Here is a 19,231-nt window from a genome sequence, read left to right as displayed (position 1 = left end):
CTGCATTTATGTCTGAGACTTTTCAAAGGTAAAGAGGATTTGAACATAAAAAGAGAATGTTGAAGAGCATGCTAATTTTGGATATACTGGCCCCTGTTTTCAGTTCCCATAAACTAGTGACTATAAAAATACCTTATAGCCCTATAGCCAGACACAATATACCAAGAGTGGCAAAGACTGATCAGTAGTGACAGAAAAGAAGCTTGGAATTACGTAATCAAGGTTTACATCATGTACAGTCTATCGAATTGGATGACAGAAAATAAATTATCCTGCCTCTGATAAAAATTTTGAATTTTCATTTGTTGAGAAGAATACTACATACTAAACCATATTATGCTGCCTACCGACGTTATATTGTTAATATGTCCCCTCATCATGACCTACTCACCACATATATCAATATCTAATCAATATGACCCTCCATATGCCATACTGTCCAGATCATATTCAATATATTATTTTCATTCAAGTAATCAATGAGCTTAATAACCAATGTCAAATAAACATCAAAGGACCTCACAATTTAAACAATTGTTTCAGAATGATTTTCTGAACTCAGAGAAAATGAATTTTATTTTAAAAATCTTTGAAAATATAAATTCGTTACGTAGACACTTAGAGAGGTAATTCGGAAATACATGAGATCCTTGAAAAAATGCATATTAGGCTCACCTTACTCCTTGCCCAATACATGTATGCATTTTTTCAAGGACCCCACATATTTCCATATTACCCCTATAAGCGTCTACACTGCTAATAAATATATATTATTATAACAGTAACTTGATCCGAAGGGTAGTATCACATCGAGTTGACAGGCGCATATCATCAGATCTAACGAGACGCGAAGCATCGAGTTTGATCTGATGATCCGCGCCTGTCAACGAGACGTGATGCGGCTCTTCGGATCAAGTTACTGTTATAATGATAAATTTATTATATACCCCCTTATAACTAGCAAAATATATCAAAATAAAACTTTAGAGATCAATTTTATAATATTAATCCATTAAACAAAGCATAATAACAAGGGACTTTTTAACACGCAAGAAAAATAACGTCATGTTTCTGCGTACTACATCATCAGTTTCAGAGAGTGGTGATATGGATTCAGAAAACCACAGTGTGGTGATCTGGAAAGTCGGATCACTACGTCACGTGATAGCATAAAATTAACAGTAAAACTGAGTGATACACGTTAGGTATATAATAATGCACAATGACAGATGGAAACTCTTATAAAAATAACCACCTGTGTGACTCAGGTGAAACAACCTACCTGAGTATTAATGAAGTTACAGAATTGATGAAACAGACGAACTAATGTGGCATTTTCAAAACTTCTGATTGGCTGTAAATCTGGGTCACCTTGATATACAACATCAAACTTCCTCATCTTGTTCTTCAACTAAACAAAAAGGTTTTGTGAAGTTAAGCAAATTCTTAAATATTCAAAATACTCTTAAATACCATATGTTTTTATTCCTTTAAAAGTTTTAAGACACAATAGTTTTGCTTGAGTCTCATATTTTATTCAAATCTTGACAAGATGAAGGACATTTATAATATTCAATAAAATAACTAAAATCATTTTAAGTTTTAATGATCAATAAAATAGTATTACATTATCATCAATGTATATTACTTAATATCATTTGATGAGGAGTAAATCAGACCTGGTATCTCCCATGTGGTGTCAATGTGAACCCATCCTCTGTTTCTTCACAGTCTGGTATTGTATTCGACAATAAAGAGCTCTCCAAAAAGGAGGACTGCTCAAATTGATTCGGTGAAGACATTTGTTTTGAAGCATAAGGATGAGTTTCAATCTACAAATAACCAAAATGCTTTAATAAAACAAAATTAAATGTAAGTAAGGACTCCTGCATCTAGGGTGAAAAGGATGAGAAAATTTCAGAAATTATTTAGTGCAGTATATAATATATACGAAGAGTAAACTAACAGTATCCAATTTTTTATCATTCTTTGTAAGCAATAATCCATGAGTAAAAAATCCTCCCTACCTCAAATATATAGCATATGTTAGAGGCTGCTGTGTCCAGGTACGACTGCACTTTTTTAACCTCTGACGGGGACATATCCCCCATGCTCTGGTCTTCCTGGAACCAAGATGAAACATCCAATATGGCTGCCAGTCCCGATTTTCTGGTTTTCTTGACAGACTCTTCATAAGCTATGAGGGTTTGCTTGGCAACTTCTATGTGTCCTAGAATAGCTTTCATCTGAAAGGAATTTTATAATGTCAACTTCACTCAATTTACCTTTCAGGCCATCTAATGATCAACACAATTTTATATTGAACAACCTTTGATCAGCATGTAAAGAATTCATATTTGTATAATAATGGTACAGAACATTTAAAAGAAAACATATAGAGACTTTGGAGGCACAAAGTCAAAGGACAAGTTAATTCATATGATAATTCATGTGATATGATATCCTAGCATTTGTCTCGTATAGCCAAATTGAGACTTCACTTTATTATATAGATTTGTGGTTGGAGAAAGGCTGAAGGAAGACACACAGATTTATTAGATCCCTTAGAACTACTTAAAACAAATCCAGATTTACATGTATTTTAACATAATGTTTCCTAAAAGAAAGATTTGATATATTTTTAAGATAACACAGAGCTTAGATAGCCAACCTTGGACTACATTCTTTGTATCTTTCCACATCCTTTTTTTTCTGTACAAGTAAAATCTACCACTGACCATATGTATCATTTCTTCGCTGTACATTCTGCAGTACTGGAAGCCAGGTTTCTCCAGCTCTGTGATCTGTGAGTGGAGGGACACGCTGGTCTCCGGGGAGATATAGCTCCCTCCCAGGTCGTGACTCCCAGGACGACCCAGCCTTATAGCACTACACATCTCCCTCTCAGCTAAACATCAAAATAAAGGGTCATTATGAACTGTAGCTGCTTTAAATTTGAATTCACCTGAGACATCAGATTATATGTTCCTACTACTATCAGAGTGTTATAATTACAAATTTTTACAATAACAAGCTCCTTCTAAACAGAACCATACACAATTCAACTTTTAATTGCAAGATTTGAAGAAACTTTATGACAATATTTCAATGTACCTTTTAAAATAAAAATTTAACACAATATTTTCATATTTTTTTCCCTTTTCCTTAAAGTCTGAAATCAGAAACATCCAATGTAAAATTGAATCTAAAAGTTTATACCTCTAAATACCATGTTTGATAAGTTTGGCAGACTATATACCTGTAAAATAACAATTTCTTGTAAATACATGTACATGTAAATTTCAATGTAAGTTACAAAATAGGATGTGAATATAAGGGATCAATCATTTTAATGTTATAGATAAAGTTAACATATCTGGAAATTTTTATCAACATGATAAAACTGTAAATAAATTTCATTTCTTCTATATCTGATTCACTGTATGTGCATTTAAACATGTAATATTTTATATCAAAAGAAAATTTCAGAAATCCAAAAACTGTAGTATGAACAAATTTTCCACTTATATCAGAACATTCTTCAAGGTATTAACGAATTTCAAACATATCGTAAATGTTTATCTCATAAACTGTCTGACAGGTTAACACAAAGTGGTCAAAATGAGGTTAAAACTAATAAAAATATCTCCATCATTTCAATGTATGACACTGAACTTTGAATTAGCTGCATACATGTACATTTAGATTAATGCAAATAAAACTGAATGCAAGTAACTGATTACCCAAGTAAAACGACTACCTCTTTAATGCACTGCAAGAGTTGAAGAGTGATTTAAGTGTAATAAAAGTTATTATTTTGAATTAAGCCCTCCAAATGACAAGAAAAATAATGATATTAAATCAAATTTCTTCAATGCATTTTAAATACCTGCCTTATATGTAAAATTCTTTAATTTATATACAAGTACCTTGTTTGCCCTGTAGAGCATGCAGGCATTGAACTGTGTAGTAAGATCCATCCTGAACACCCTCTGTGTAAACTCCTGATATAGAACTGTATAAAACAACAGATTATCCTCCACAAAGGGAAACCTACAATCATGTACAGAGTAGATAAGTATTTTAAGGATTACTATAATATTGTACATGTACTATTACTTCAGTCACTTACCGGTAAGCATACATGTACTTCTCTGATTCTTAAAAATGTTTTTTTTTCAAAAATTTTCAATATTTCCCTTTAAGGAAAATCTGAATGATTTTCTTCCTTTCCTGGCATTTCAATAGAGTGTTTTGATAAACTGACCACTTTTCCTGCACTGTTTTATTGATTTCTACTGATTGAGTGTTTTGTTATACTGACCATTTTTCCTCCACTGTTTTATGGTCTCCAACATCACTGTCCCTCCGTCCTGTCTGGGACTTACTGTAAATGTACCGCCAGGGCTGAATGTAGGTCAACCATGTCTCTAAAAGCTACAAGAAACAAATTTTAAATGTAAAGTCGAGACATCAATAATAGGAACACTTCCCATCCAGTATAAAATTTTTGAGGCACAGAATTTACATTTCAATCTAACAACTACAAAAGGTCTGTTTTAAAAATACAGACTAATCAATTTAAATTACACGAGGCCTCCTATGTCCATTTCAATAGTCCTCACCCACTGATGTCAAACACAAAGACAGCCGCATGAGATTTACATGCATATTAGGCCTCCTTAGCTCCTGACCTACTTCATTGTGAAATTTACAATACATACCAGTAGATTGATCAAGAAAGCAACTCTACTAACTTTAAAAGAGTTATCACAGAGAAAACAAATAGCAATGGAAATATTAATAAATAACTCTCTTCCATGGTAGCAAATGAGAAGAAAAATATTTATAATTCGAATCCTTAATTGATTTAAACAATCTTCAACTTACAAGTCTGAAGGAACAGTCCAGCGGCCATCTATCAAAGCCATGCCGGAGGAATGTATAGAGTTTCTTCTGTATTATGTACGGTATCAGGGACCTGTGTAAAAATCTTGATTAATGAAAACCTGTATGTATCAGATATACTGTAGACGTACTTTTTCCATGGAGTTATAATTCCGTGGAATCTCAATTTCTGTTAAATCCGCTGGTAGAAAATTACGCAGATTTCTTAGACTGTCACTATTTGCAATACATTTATATTAAGTATGCTTGGACAAATTTCCGCAGAAAATTTGTGACCACGTACATAGCATAAATTAAAACCACTCAGAAAAAAGTACTTTTGCAGTATATTAGCCTAGAGGAAATGTGCATCTTTTATCTTTGTAACTGTAATGAAGGATATTTTTTTTTCTTAAGATTTAAAGATTAGAAACCAAGAATTACATGCTGCTGAATTCATTGGAATTTTTTTTTGGTCTTTATATAGACTTTTTTTCAAACTTAACTACAGAAAAGAAATTAAGAATACGTATTTTAAAAACAGAAAACAGTAATTATTGTTGTAGGCTGTACTGACTTTTTGAACTCGTCTAGTGTTGAAGTGATGTGACTTTGATAGGGTGAGGAGACTACCTCAGGTTTAGCGGTGTTGACAAAGTTATGTACGTGTTTCACCAGCATTCTCACCAGGCGTACATGGTTCGTGCTGGGCATGAAATTCTCCTGAAAATTATCTTACACATTAATGAGATTCAAAAATAAAATGTATGCAATGCCATGTACTTCATCTATTAAAACTGAACTGTGAAAAAAAAACACTTTCATTCATGTTATGTAATGTAGTAGTTACACTTACTCTCTTTTTCAGGTGATTTATACGTTGAAAGCTATAAACTCCTGTAACAATGTATTCATGCCAATTTCAGACTCAAACACAATAACATTTGGATTGCCATGCTCAAGGTAATCTATGAAGTTCAACACTGCTTGTATGTTTTGACATTTTTAAATTTGGTTTTTAGTATAATAAGCATTACTGTACTTCCTTTCAAGAAAATAGAAAACATGCAAAATTTTCTCAACAACTATTGCATGCATAGCATGTAAATGGTACATTTGTATACAGACAGGTATACATGAATATTGTCCATCCAATATCATACACCATTAGAACAATTCAAGATATTTTTTCCCTAAGCTAAAACCACATATCTTTCTTTCAAAAATTCTGTTTTAATCAAAACTTAAAACTGTATAAATGTACAAGCCAAGCTGGTTTACAGGATAACAAGACTACAGCGAAGTGTACCAAAGTACTCACAAACCAGTATTGGTACGGTCCTCTTTGTAATCTCAGGTCATACGGTGGCTTGTCAGATAAAATACTTATATTTAATTACATGTAATACAGACTTAATAATTCAAAATTTAAAAAAGAAATTATTTGATTGTTTTTGCACACAGTACTAGCTTTAAAAAATCCTAAGAAATTTTCATGTGATAACTGCCAAATGCACTGAAAGGAAGAAAATAATGAACTGTAGTCAAAAGCTTACCGAGGCTGTATGAGAGAATGATTGTCGGTCAATGCTGATGGGATTCTGGTTCAACCAAAACTCAGTAAACACCTACAAGTACAAAAACATTTCTTTTAGGTCTGAATACATATCCACTTACACCACAGGTTAGCACAGGTATTCTATGTTCTAAACACAGGCCTTTCAAAAATTGCCAGTGTCTAGTATTTTTACCAAGATGAAATCATGATTGCATAAGCCACAATTTTTGATGGAGAGAAATTCGGTAAGACGTTAATTAAAATTGCAATACCCCTATCTTTGTACTGCCTGTTTCTAATCTTCCTGAAAGCCCTGAAACCTGATTTGTTGATGCAAACTGTGGATTGTCACCACCCCTACTGGACTGTCACCACCCCTACTGGACTGCCATGCCCCCTACTGGAGTGCCATGTCCCCTACTGGACTGTCATGACCCCTACTGGACTGTCACGACCCCTACTGGACTGCCATGCCCCCTACTGGAGTGCCATGTCCCCTACTGGACTGTCATGACCCCTACTGGACTGTCATGACCCCTACTAGACTGTCATGACCTCTATTGAGCTGTCAGGACCCCTACTGGACTGTCATGACATCTACTGGACTATCACAACCCTACTGGACTGTCATGACACCTACTGGACTGTCATGACCCCTAATGGACTGCCATGACCCCTAATGGACTGCCATGACCCCTACTGGACTGTCACGTCCCCTACTAGGCTGTCAAGACCCCTACTAGACTGACACGCCCCTTACTGGACTGTCATGACCCCTACTGGACTGTCATGACCCCTACTGTACTGTCACGCCCCCTACTGGACTCATGGCCCCTACTGGACTGTCACGCCCCCTACTGGACTGTCACGCCCCCTACTGGACAGTCATGTCCCCTAATGGACTGTCACACCCCCTACCTGTATGAGAGTGTCTGATCGGTAGGTCTCAGTTGTCTCCCCTTGAGTTATCACTGCTGCTGTCTGGGCGTGCTGCTTCTGGGCTGACACAAAGCTCGACTTCAGTAGACTGGGTCGCTGTGGGGAAGGCGGAGAGGAGGGCATGTTAAAGGACTTCCTGTAAAAGGGGGAATAATTAATAACTTTTTGTAAAAAGCATTTTGTCAAATTCTCACATTTTTTAAATATCTCTCCATCTTATTTCCATGGCGTTGCTGACTACATGTAATTACCCTGCCATTGGAGAGTGGACAACTGGACTACGAACAACTGCTTGGACTGTGGGCATCTTAGGGAGACTGTCTTTATTCAATGGCAAGAAATAATTCAGGTAATCATCAATCAGTACAGGGTACAGAGAGTCAGTTATGTTACTCCAGTTACAGTTGTGTCGCTGAACACTCGGATTGACGAGATGGTAGGCAAGGTGAAACATATACAGCTCATAGGCATCTAATAAGGAAGTCAAGGCAAATAATAAATTTATCTAAAAAGGAACTTGTAAATGGTATAGCTATTTCACAATCAACTGAATACATTTTAAATATTGTGCTGAGGTCAAGGATACTAAGTACAATGACTGGTCGGCCAAAATTCAGATACTGAAGTTTGTTGGCATAAAAGATTGGCAAACTACCATCCTCAATCAAATGCTGTGTTGGCATCTGTAAAATTAAAGGTAAATTTTGAAATACAAATTATAAAATTTACATTTGCTGTGTTTTTCTACTAAGCCAACTGTGAAATTGATTTGAATACCATTTTTGTGTATACTCACGCGTAGAAATACATGTATTAACGGAGAAAGGTGTGTTAACGTGACGTCACAATAAAGACTACAACGATGTTAGAAAAAGTATAACCATAAAGGGCAGCAAGAAATTCAAATATTGAGTGTATTTTTGGTGCTTTCAAACTTGTAAAATGTAAATACAAGGAATGTTTTTAACTTTAGTATGAATTGTTGGTGTGTGAATCACACAGACTTGCACGTAGGCATATTTTTCATGAAGTTAAAGCACTAACGCGCTTTATGAAGATGCATAGGTGACAAGTCTGTATGATTCACACACCAATAACTCACACAAAACTTAAAAACATTTCTTAAATGAATGTTTAACTACATTACAGATAGAAAATTTAAAATACAAAATATCTTGTATTTCATTATATTTTTAAACTAGATGCTGTCATGAGACAGTAATACCCGCACTAAGGTGTTTGCCTCTAAATACACGCTCCTACATATTGGGTGGCTTTCCAAGGAAAAAGTCAAAATAATTCTATAATTTACATGTATTCATCAAATTGAGTATGAAATTCTCAGACCCTGTGACCTATAACTCAGAACCTCTTATATTTATTTTACATGCTTAATTCATTATATACCAGTTTGAATTCTATTAATGATGTAAATTAGATTTTGATAAATGTTTTGCTCATAATAGGACCTTTTTAAATTTACTAATCCCCCCCCCCCCCGACACTACAATCACACAGCACATACTTTTTGGAATAGGCTAGTTTTGTTAAAACATCGTTTGTTATGAATTAATTTAAAATTTGTTCTTGTACTATACATGTTAACATGTAAATTTCTACATCACATCACGTTGCATCACCCATTATCATATTTTTAGATTAAACACCATTTGGCACATCTCGGCCGATTCCCACTTCATCTGATAAGGTGACGGAATCGGCCGAGGTGTGCCAAATGGAATTAGCACATGGCTGCAGTCTGGTGTGCATTGGATTAATTCATTTTGTGTTATAATTGGATTTATATTTCATGAAGTTGACGAGACCTATGGCAGTCGGTAAGTACAAGTTTAAGTATAGTGGGGGGTAAAATAAACCCGAACGATTAGGTTAAAGTTCAAAAAGGGTCAAAGATCATCGCATGCCACACTAGACGAATTTCATATTGTGAAGTTATCTCCCGTTGTCGATGTGACATTCAGTTACTGCCAATACTGGTGCGGATCCAGAATTTTTTTTCAGGAGTAGGGAGGAGGGTTCACATCTCAGTCAAAAAATTCCAGCCCAGAATTTCCTGACAAGCAGGAGAAAAAAAACTGAAAAAAAATAAACAAAATAAAAACAATGATAGTGTGGTCAATGTTTTCTAAGTTAGGGGGAGGATGTCCAAAGTCATTTTTTATTTGCTTCAGTATATATATAGTCTTAAGTCTTGTTTAAATAATAAAGCAAATTCCAGGGGTGGGGGGGGGGGGTGGTGGTTTCAATCTCCCTACCCACTCCCTGTCCCTGAAATAACAATCTATTTTGTGATTCCAATTAAATAGTATATTTTTTTCCATTTGACTAATTATACATATTTTGTTTCTTGTGTTTATATTATGTCTGTCTAAATTATAACTTTGCCCATAAGTTTTAAGTGGGATGGGCTATACAAATGGCTTCCACATTTTATAGGTTTATTTCTTGTGACAATTAAGACCTTTTATTTGGGTACCATTAATTTTTACCCCTGATCGCTTGACCTAGGATACACATTTTTACAAGAAAAATACCAAACTTTAAACTTGGCCTAAATTTTGATCAGTAGGTGCTAGGGCTTTAATGCTTAACATGTGTATTCATTGTGAACTGTCAACAGGTATAAATATGTTTGACCTTGACCCTAGAGTTTGAACCACTTAAAAAAAAAATTAACCTTGGCAATTAACTTTTGAACAGGAATTACTAGGGATTTCTTTATTTCACATTTGCATTCCTTGTGACAAGACTTTCTTCTGATACTAACAATTTGAACCCTTTGACCTTGACCTTTGAGTTTGACATATATTTGAGAAACTTCAACCTTCGCCATAGGCTTCCATACAGGGACATTAGTGTTTCACAAACACATCTTGTCTTCATTATTATTTGGTGGTGTCACCATATGTGGGAAAAATTCCCAAGAGAGATGTATTCACAACAAACACAAATTACTAAAGAAAATATAAAACATGAATATGTTGGTCATGCATATCTCTGCATGAAAAAAACAGCTTTTCAAATACTGCAACCATTGTAACCCTTTCAAAACACTCATTTGAGCTTTTCTGGTTTCCTTAGCATATAACGTCTGTCGTGACGTATCGTCCATCTGTTTGTCTGAAAACTTTTTACATTTTTAACTTCTCTAGAACCACTGGGCCAATTTTACCCAATTCATATAGAAATATGTACATTTGTATGTCAGACTGTCCATCTGTCTCAATAAATTTAACCTTGGTCATCACGGTCATATCTACTGAATGAGAAGAGACATTCATATTAAACTTATGTATTAGTATTTACCTGTGAGAATGGCATGGTTTTTTTTTTTTACATGTGACCTAGAAGTTTGACCTACTTGCAAAAAAATTAAATTGTTATAAATTCATCATCTTGAAAGCGAAAAGTTAGGGCATTCATATCATAATGCATGTATATTATTACCTGTGATAAGACCTTTCCAAATAAATCATGACTTTTACTCTGTGACCTTGACCTTGAAGCGGTCAAGCCTAACCTACTTTTCAAAAATGTTGCATTTGCTTATAACTTTTGATTGAGATGAGATATCACTCTCACATTTGACATGTACATTAATTACTCATAAGAATTCAAGATGTTTCCCAGCATGCGATGCTTTTTTACCCCTTGACGTTGATGTTTTACATAATTTTCAAAATATCTAACTCTCCTAAAAGATGATTAGGCTTCTGAGGAACATTAAGGAAGACTTCAGGGAAGACAGGGCTTTTTGCACAAAAAACGTCATTTTTCGACCCACATTTGACCCCCCGGGGCAAAATCTGAATTCCAAAACCTTACTGCACATCTACCTGACACCACCAACCATCTCCCAAAAGATGATTAGGCTACTGTGTAAAATGTAGGAGAAGTTCAGGGAAGACGGGGCTTTTTGCATAAAAAACGTCATTTTTTGACCCCCATTTAAACCCCTGGGGCAAAATCAAAATTCAGAAACATTACTGCACATTTACATGACACCACCAACCATCTCCCAAAAGATGATTAGGCTGCTGAGTAAAATGTAAGAGGAGTTCAGAGAAGACGGGGCTTTTAGCATAAAAAACATCATTTTTCGACCCCCATTTGACCCCCCAGGGCAAAATCAAAATTCAGAAACCTTACTGCACATCTACATGACCCCACCAACCATCTCCCAAAAGATGATTAGGCTGCTGAGTAAAATGTAAGAGGAGTTGAGGGAAAAGGGGGCTTTTTGTATAAAAAACGTTATTTTTCGACCCCCATTTGACCCCCCGGGGCAAAATCAAAATTCCGAAACCTTACTGCACATCTACCTGACACCACCAACCATCTCTTAAAAGATGATTAAGCTACTGTGTAAAATGTAGGAGGAGTTCAGGGAAGAAAAGTGTGACAGACGGACGGACGGACGGACATGAGTAACAACAATATACCCGAACTTTCTTTAGAAAGTGTGGGTATAATAAAATACTTAATATTTCTTGAACCTATTTAAATGCACCTGTATAACCATAAAAGAACTAGATGCTGTCATGAGACAGTAATACCCGCACTATGGTGTTTGCCTCTAAATACACACTCCTTCATATTGGACTTTCCAAGGAAGAAGTCAAAATAATTCTATAATTATCACCGTACATGTATTCGTCAAATTGAACATAAAATTTTCAGGTGACCATATGATCTATGAGCCTCACATATGTATTTTGAATACTTAATTCATTACCAGTCTGAAATAACAGAATTTAATTAATGATTGAAGTAAATTACTTAATTAGATTCAGATAAATATTTTGCCCATAATTTGGAACTTTTTAAATTTACTTTCTCAACGACATATTATTTTAGTACAAAGCATTTTTGATGAATTTATCAAAATGTGCAAACTGATTTTAGTACTTGGTCGGGAAAAAAACCCATTGAAAATACAACCCGATTAATTTGTCAATGCCTATCTCCCCCCCCCCACACACACACACACTCTCTCACTCTCACATTTTTTAAAAATATAACTAGATGGCAAAGTTATGTTAAAACATAGTTTATTATGATAGTTTGAAATTTGTACTTGTACTAAACAGTTTTACGTGTGAACATCTTATTTTCTACATTCACATTGGGTTTGCGTCACCCATTATCATATTTATAGATATCACCTCTCGGCACACCTCGGCCGATTCATACTGGCAACGGAATCAGCAAAGGTTTGTCGAATGAGATTATTTAGCACATGTATGCTGACGATGCAGTGTGGTCAGTTAAAATCATTTGTGTTTTAATTGTATTATATGGATTATATTTCATGAATTCGTTGTCACGACCTATGACATTCGGTAAGTACAAGATTTAGTATAGATTGCATAAAAATAAATAAATGCAAATGGTTAGGTTGAAGTTCAAAAAGGGTCAAAGATCATCGCATGCCACAGTCGACAAATTTCACATTGTCAAGTTATCTCCCGTTGCGGACATTCAGTATATACAGGCGCAGATCCAGAATTTTTTTTCGGAAAGGGGGGGGGGGGGGGTGTCACACCTCAGTCAAAAAAATCAGCCCAAGATTTCCTGAGAAGCAAATAAAAAATAATAATAAAAACAATGATGGTGGAGTCCCTGTTTTCTAAGGGGGAGGATGTCCAAAGTCATTTTTATTCTCTACAGTACATAGTCTTATTTAAATAACTGCTAATTCCAGGGGGGGGGGGTCTGATCTCCCTAGCCACTGACTCCCTGTACCTGAAATGACAATTGATCTTATGACTCCATAATAGTAGAAATTTTTTTCATTTGACTATATATACATATTTTGTTTCCTATGTTTATGTATGTTTGTCTGTCCACAGAAACTTTAACCTTGCCCATAAGTTTTAAGTGGATTGGGCTATACACATGGCTTCAATATTTCATAGGTAAATTTCTTTTGGCAAAACCTTTTAATGGGTACCACCAATTTTGACCTCTTGATCTCTTGACCTTGGAGTTTGACCCATTTTTACAAGAAAAATACCTTAAACTTGGCCTAAGTTTTGAACAGGTGGTGCTAGGACTTTCATGCTCTAACATGTGTAATCATTGTGAACTTTCAACAGGTATAATTATTTTTGACCTAGACCTTAGAGTTGAACCCAATTTAACTTTAACCTTGGCAATAACTTTTGAACAGTTGAGGAAGTTCTAGGGATTTCTCTCTTTTTTCACATGTTTGTGTATTCCTTGTGACAAGACTTTCCCTTTGATACCAACAATTTTGAGCCTTTGACCTTGACCTTGGAGTTTGACTTACATTTGAGAAACTTCAACCTTTGCCAAAAGCTGCCATAACAGTTGCTGTCACAACAAACAAATAAATTACTAAAAAAACACAATATACATGTACATATTTTATATTCAACAAATATACATCTGGTCATATCTCTAGTTCTCCCTTGAATGAGACATGGTGATATAAATTTTAAAAAATAATTATGATAAGAGTTGAAAAGGTTGTGCATATTAAAATATACTAAGCTCTGCGGATGAATTAGATATACCAGTTTAGATATACCAGTTTAGCTTAATTTTGCTACCCAAAGCACCTTGATTAACTATTTATAAGCATACTGTTTTCTGAAATGTACTGATTTCTGTTGTCCATCTGTTTGTCTGCAAACTTTTCACATTAACTTCTTAAGAACCACTGGGCCAATTTCAACCAATTTACATTTAAATATGCAGGGGACTTTTTCCAACATAAATCTTCTTCTCAAGAACAGCAAAGACATTTATTGTCCCCCATTTTCGCTAAGGTAGGGTACATTAAATCTCATTTGTTTATCAATCTGCCCATCTGTCACAATAAATTTAACCTTGCAACTGGTCATCATGGTCGTATATTTTGAATGAGAAGAGACAGGACTTTTATATTAAACATGTGTATTAGTATTAAATGGGACAATACCATTCTAAATACACTATGATTTTTATAACCCATGACCTTGAAGTTTGACCTAATTTCATAAACAAATTAATTGCTCTGAATTAATCATTTTGAAAGATAAATGAAAGGGCATTCATATTACCTGTGATAAGACCTTTCCAAATGTATCATGACTTTTTGACTCTGTGACCTTGACCTTGAAGTTTAACTTAGTTTTCATTAATGTTGTATTTCCTTTTCATTGAGAAGAGATTCGACTTTCACATTTCAAGTGAACATTACCCATAACAAGATGTTTCCCAACATGCTATGATTTTTTACCCCTTGACCTTGATGTTTTAACAAAATTTCAAAAGAGTGAACTCTCCCAAAAGAGGATAAGACCACTGTTTAAAACGAAAAAGGAGTTTAGGGAAGACTGGGCTTTTTCCATAAAAAACGTCATTTTTCGACCCTCATTTGACCCCCCGGGCAAAATCAAAATTCCGAAACCTAACTGCACATCTACATGACCCCACCAACCATCTCCCAAAAGATGATTAGGCTGCTGAATAAAATGTAAGAGGAGTTCAGGGAAGATGGGGCTTTTAGCATAAAAAACATCATTTTTCGACCCCCATTTGACCCCCCAGGGCAAAATCAAAATTCAGAAACCTTACTACACATCTGCATGACCACACCAACCATCTCCCAAAAGATGATTAGGCTGCTGAGTAAAATGTAAGAGGAGTTCAGGGAAGAAGGGTCTTTTTGCATTAAAAAAGTCATTTTTCGACACCCATTTGACCCCCCAGGGCAAAATCAAAATTCCGAAACCTTACTGCACATCTACATGACACCACCAACCATTTCCCAAAAGATGATTAGGCTCCTGAGTAAAATGTAAGAGGAGTTCAAGGAAGACGGGGCTTTTTGCATAAAAAACATCATTTTTCGACCCCCATTTGACCCCCCGGGGCAAAATCAAAATTCCAAAACCTTACTGCACATCTACATGACCCCACCAACCATCTTCCAAAAGATGATTAGGCTGCTGAATAAAATGTAAGAGGAGTTCAGGGAAGATAGAGCTTTTTGCTTAAAAAACGTCATTTTTCGACCCCCATTTGACCCCCCGGGGCAAAATCAAAATTCCGAAAGCTTACTGCACATCTACATGACCCCACCAACCATCTCCCAAAAGCTGGTTAGGCTGCTGAGTAAAATGTAGAAGGAGTTCAGGGAAGACGGGGCTTTTTGCATAAAAAACGTCATTTTTCGACCCCCATTTGACCCCCCGGGGCAAAATCAAAATTCCAAAACCTTACTGCACATCTACATGACCCCACCAACCATCTCCCAAAAGATGATTAAGCTACTGTGTAAAATGTAGGAGGAGTTCAGGGAAGAAAAGTGTGACAGACGGACGGACGGACGGACAGACGGACGGACGGACATGAGTAACAACAATATACCCGAACTTTCTTTGGAAAGTGCGGGTATAATTATTATTTTAGTGTTTGAAAATCAACAAAAGGAACACATTTTTATGAAATGCTTACAGGTGAGCCAGAGTATTGCAAGCTACTTAACAATACGAAACATATCATGATATGGCCAAACAATACAACAAATATCATGATACAGCTGTCAACAATTAAATTTACTGATATCTTTACATATTCTTGCTTGCTACTGCTAGCCTCCACAGTTATAGAAAATATAAAAAGAATATCTTGAGAACCCTTATGGGGTGGACTTGTATTCTTAGCATTGTATTTTTTGTTGCTACCATCTTTTCAATCATTTTGTAACGTTAAAATTTCTCAGTTTGCATGTAGAATTTTCAAACAAAACAATGAAAATTAACTTCTACTGTATCATGATACATGTATATACATAGCCATATGATATGCATAACGTGAGACCTTGCAATCAATACAATCGATCTATCACAGTATTGTTACACCTCTACTTACAGGTAGACTGTTTATTGGAAATTCGTAGAATGAATCAGTCATCAGATTGTACACTAGAGACAGGAGGGTCCCCTCGGGGGCCAGCAGTCTTCTGAGGTTATCAAAGTCCTGGGAATTGGAGGATCTGTTGATCAAGTCTAACCCCCAGCCAGGATTTTGTCCATACCCAAATATGTTCTCCAGTAAAAAAGGCAGCACATTCTTTAATTCCTAATGAAAAGAATATCATCAGTTCAGATGTTAATATTATTCAAATACCATTAAACACTGTGTGAGCAGTCGATAAGAAGTGGAAGGCAAACTGGAGGCAAATTTTTGAAAATATCTTGTTCACAGTTGAAATTTTTCACATGTAATCTGGGTAATTCATAATCTTGATAATGGGAGATAGTACCGAGTTTTGTTCCCCTTTATTCCACTGGGTGGCGATACTACATGTATTCCCATTTCAGAGCATTTTGTTTAAATTGGATGTGAGATATAATTTCAGAATGAAATGATTAAAATGGTTTAAATGGTTAAACCATATTTGTTCACTTGCTTGGAAGCATTTAAATATGGAAGAGGTACCTTTGTACTTGTATTCTTCAAAACTTTCTCCAGTTCTAAGCATCTCTGGTATAATGGTTTTACAGAGTTCAAATTCTGAACTTGTGACTGAAAAAATAATATAAATAACAATTAACACTATATTAATACAAGTATACTAATAAGTGACATAGATACCTGTTGCATACTGAGCTCTGTGGACCAAATGTATAATGAACAGAGGACATTTTAGTTCAAATCTACTCACTGCACAAGAAAATTTGTTGAATCCACGTCAAAAATTCTTTAGCAATCAATCCTCTTTGGGCATCACAAAATTAAAATTGAAAGAGTATATACTATATTATACAGAACTTATACTGCCTCGCTAGTGAGCTAGCTTTCTGGTGAGTTTCCATTTCAAGCAAGTTAAGCAACGGCAAGCATGTTTAACCCTTGGAAGTTGACGGACTTCATGTTACAAAACTGATGGCAGCATCATGATTCTGGTGTTTGGTGACCTGCTTCAGGAAGTCTTAGAGCTAGGAATTTATGTCCATTTACAAAGTTTGTGTCTGTGGACGGCAGGGGTTGTTGTGACTGAAGAGGTTCTAGGCCTACTTCAGGAAGCTTTATGGGTAGGATTTTGTGTCTACGTACAGACTTCGTGTCCAGGAACGGCAATGGTTGCTGTTACTGAAGAGGGTCAAACACTCAGTCCGAACTCATGCTAAGCTTTGGGTCAAAGCTTCCCTGAGCGGAAGGAAGTGAAGCAAACAGTATATAGGGAACTTGTACTGCCTCGCTAGCAGCTAACTTTCGAGTGATGCTTATTTCAGGTAAGTTTTAACATACATGTTAACCTATTGTGATGAAAAAGAGAGGGAGATTCAGACCTCAAAAGCGGTAGTATTGCGCACGTGTTGTTTAACGCTTGGATTATCGATATCTTTCATGTAATATACATGTATATTATAAGCCATAAATGAAATCAGGTACCTACACTAATTTATCTTAAATATCAACAGCAATAAGAAGACAGAAACACCTTAAGTTTGACATAAATTGTACAAATTCAAATATTTTTCATGCTCATCATTTTGCTTGGATTGGCTGCTTTACTTAGCCTTTTGAAGAGTGATCTTTGCTGAAATAGCCTAGAAGCAATAATTCTGAATGTTCATTCAGTTTTTAAACAAAACAAATGATGGCATGGTTTAATCTAGATCTAAAACAGGTTCGTATCTTTCGTTATATAAATCAGATCGAAAACGAAAGTAGAGACACATGGCTTGGTCAATCGAGTGATTTCTATTGACTTTATTGATAAAGTCGTGAGCTTTTGTGCTTTTAAAGACGATGTCAAATGTTTTCATCTAATTCTTAAAAGCTGCATCTTCTTTTTCATGGCAGGGATGTTGATTAATTTATCGTAACCAATGTAATCACTGGTAGTCTCATGTTGTTGTCGTTGTCAAATCCGTGCTTGAAATCTATGTACAAAAAAGCGTTTGTATGATTGCGAGTCAAATCACGCAATATCTAGCGAGATTTTATGAGAGTGGCTTCAAAAATGGATACCCAAGCGAACCAAAAATACTTTAGACGCAGCTTTTGTAGAAAAGCGGTAGATTTCTGAATTAAATCGGTAGGCGGGAGATGGAGTGAAAAAGCGGTAGACTCCCGCCTAAATCGGGAGAGTTAACATGTATGGTTTTAAGCAACAGCAAGCATGTTCAACCTTTGGATGGATGACTGCTCCACATTACAAATGGTTCAATTTCCACATATGAGTAGTCACACACTTGTGACTTTTCTGTCTATTTCGTTAAAAATATTTGAAAAAAAACTATATTGAAATTCTTTTCAAGCTATTTCAAATAGTAAATCTATTGAACAACATGATAATTGAATAACTTAATAAAGCTTTATTGTTGATTCAAACTATGTAATACTAAATCAAAAGACTGTTTGATCTGTAATTGAGAGTTTCTCAGAAGACAAATAAGGGGTCAGCCACCTCCTACAATAATTGACTGCATGAAAGTGTATTTGTAAAAATAATTTGCACACATTCCTACATGATTTCTAGAAATTCAAACGAGAACAAACAATCTCAACACCATTTCTATATTTTCCTTGTTTTCTGTTGAAATTCAAAATAGCAAGACTCTTTTAAAACACTAGAAATCTCTTTCTAAAAAGGATATCTACCAAAATTTGATTTCCAATCATGGAAGCCGCCATTTTTAAATAATTTTAAATTAACTCGAACATCGAATGTTTCATACTTTTTAAATCTCATTTAAGGAGACGCAGACATACATTCCAATATTTGGTCACTTTTGATGGCATTTTTTCTAAATAAAAAGAAATGAATAATATTTGTATGTCTGAAGAGGGTTAAATAATTTA

The 19,231-nt window shown here is 35.3% G+C and overlaps 1 protein-coding gene across 2 annotated transcripts; it reads right to left on the bottom strand.

Moving 5' to 3' along the window:
• Positions 1 to 1,249: 1,249 nt before the first annotated feature.
• On the bottom strand, positions 1,250 to 19,103 carry LOC134277585 (sphingomyelin phosphodiesterase 4-like). 2 transcript variants are annotated; one of them, XM_062759910.1, is made up of 17 exons: positions 19,031 to 19,103; positions 16,859 to 16,945; positions 16,289 to 16,498; positions 7,971 to 8,067; positions 7,636 to 7,855; positions 7,364 to 7,520; positions 6,444 to 6,515; positions 6,209 to 6,256; positions 5,465 to 5,610; positions 4,891 to 4,981; positions 4,325 to 4,437; positions 3,930 to 4,053; positions 3,220 to 3,259; positions 2,739 to 2,908; positions 2,028 to 2,246; positions 1,680 to 1,832; positions 1,250 to 1,411 (listed from the first exon to the last, which is right to left on the bottom strand). In XM_062759910.1, the coding sequence occupies exons 1-17, from the start codon at positions 19,061 to 19,063 to the stop codon at positions 1,265 to 1,267; spliced, it is 2,127 nt and encodes a 708-aa protein (XP_062615894.1). In that variant the 5' UTR covers positions 19,064 to 19,103; the 3' UTR covers positions 1,250 to 1,264. The 2 variants fall into 2 exon arrangements, with proteins under 2 accessions (XP_062615894.1, XP_062615895.1); XM_062759911.1 differs by lacking the exon at positions 6,209 to 6,256.
• Positions 19,104 to 19,231: the final 128 nt, after the last annotated feature.

The sequence above is a fragment of the Saccostrea cucullata genome, unplaced genomic scaffold (genome assembly GCF_032062105.1).
Source record: "Saccostrea cucullata isolate Sc308-1 unplaced genomic scaffold, CSIRO_AGI_Scuc_v1 ctg6499, whole genome shotgun sequence".
Lineage (NCBI taxonomy): Eukaryota > Metazoa > Mollusca > Bivalvia > Ostreida > Ostreidae > Saccostrea > Saccostrea cuccullata.
Note: the sequence above shows the minus strand (reverse complement) of the source record. Positions and strands in the feature narration are given on the sequence as shown.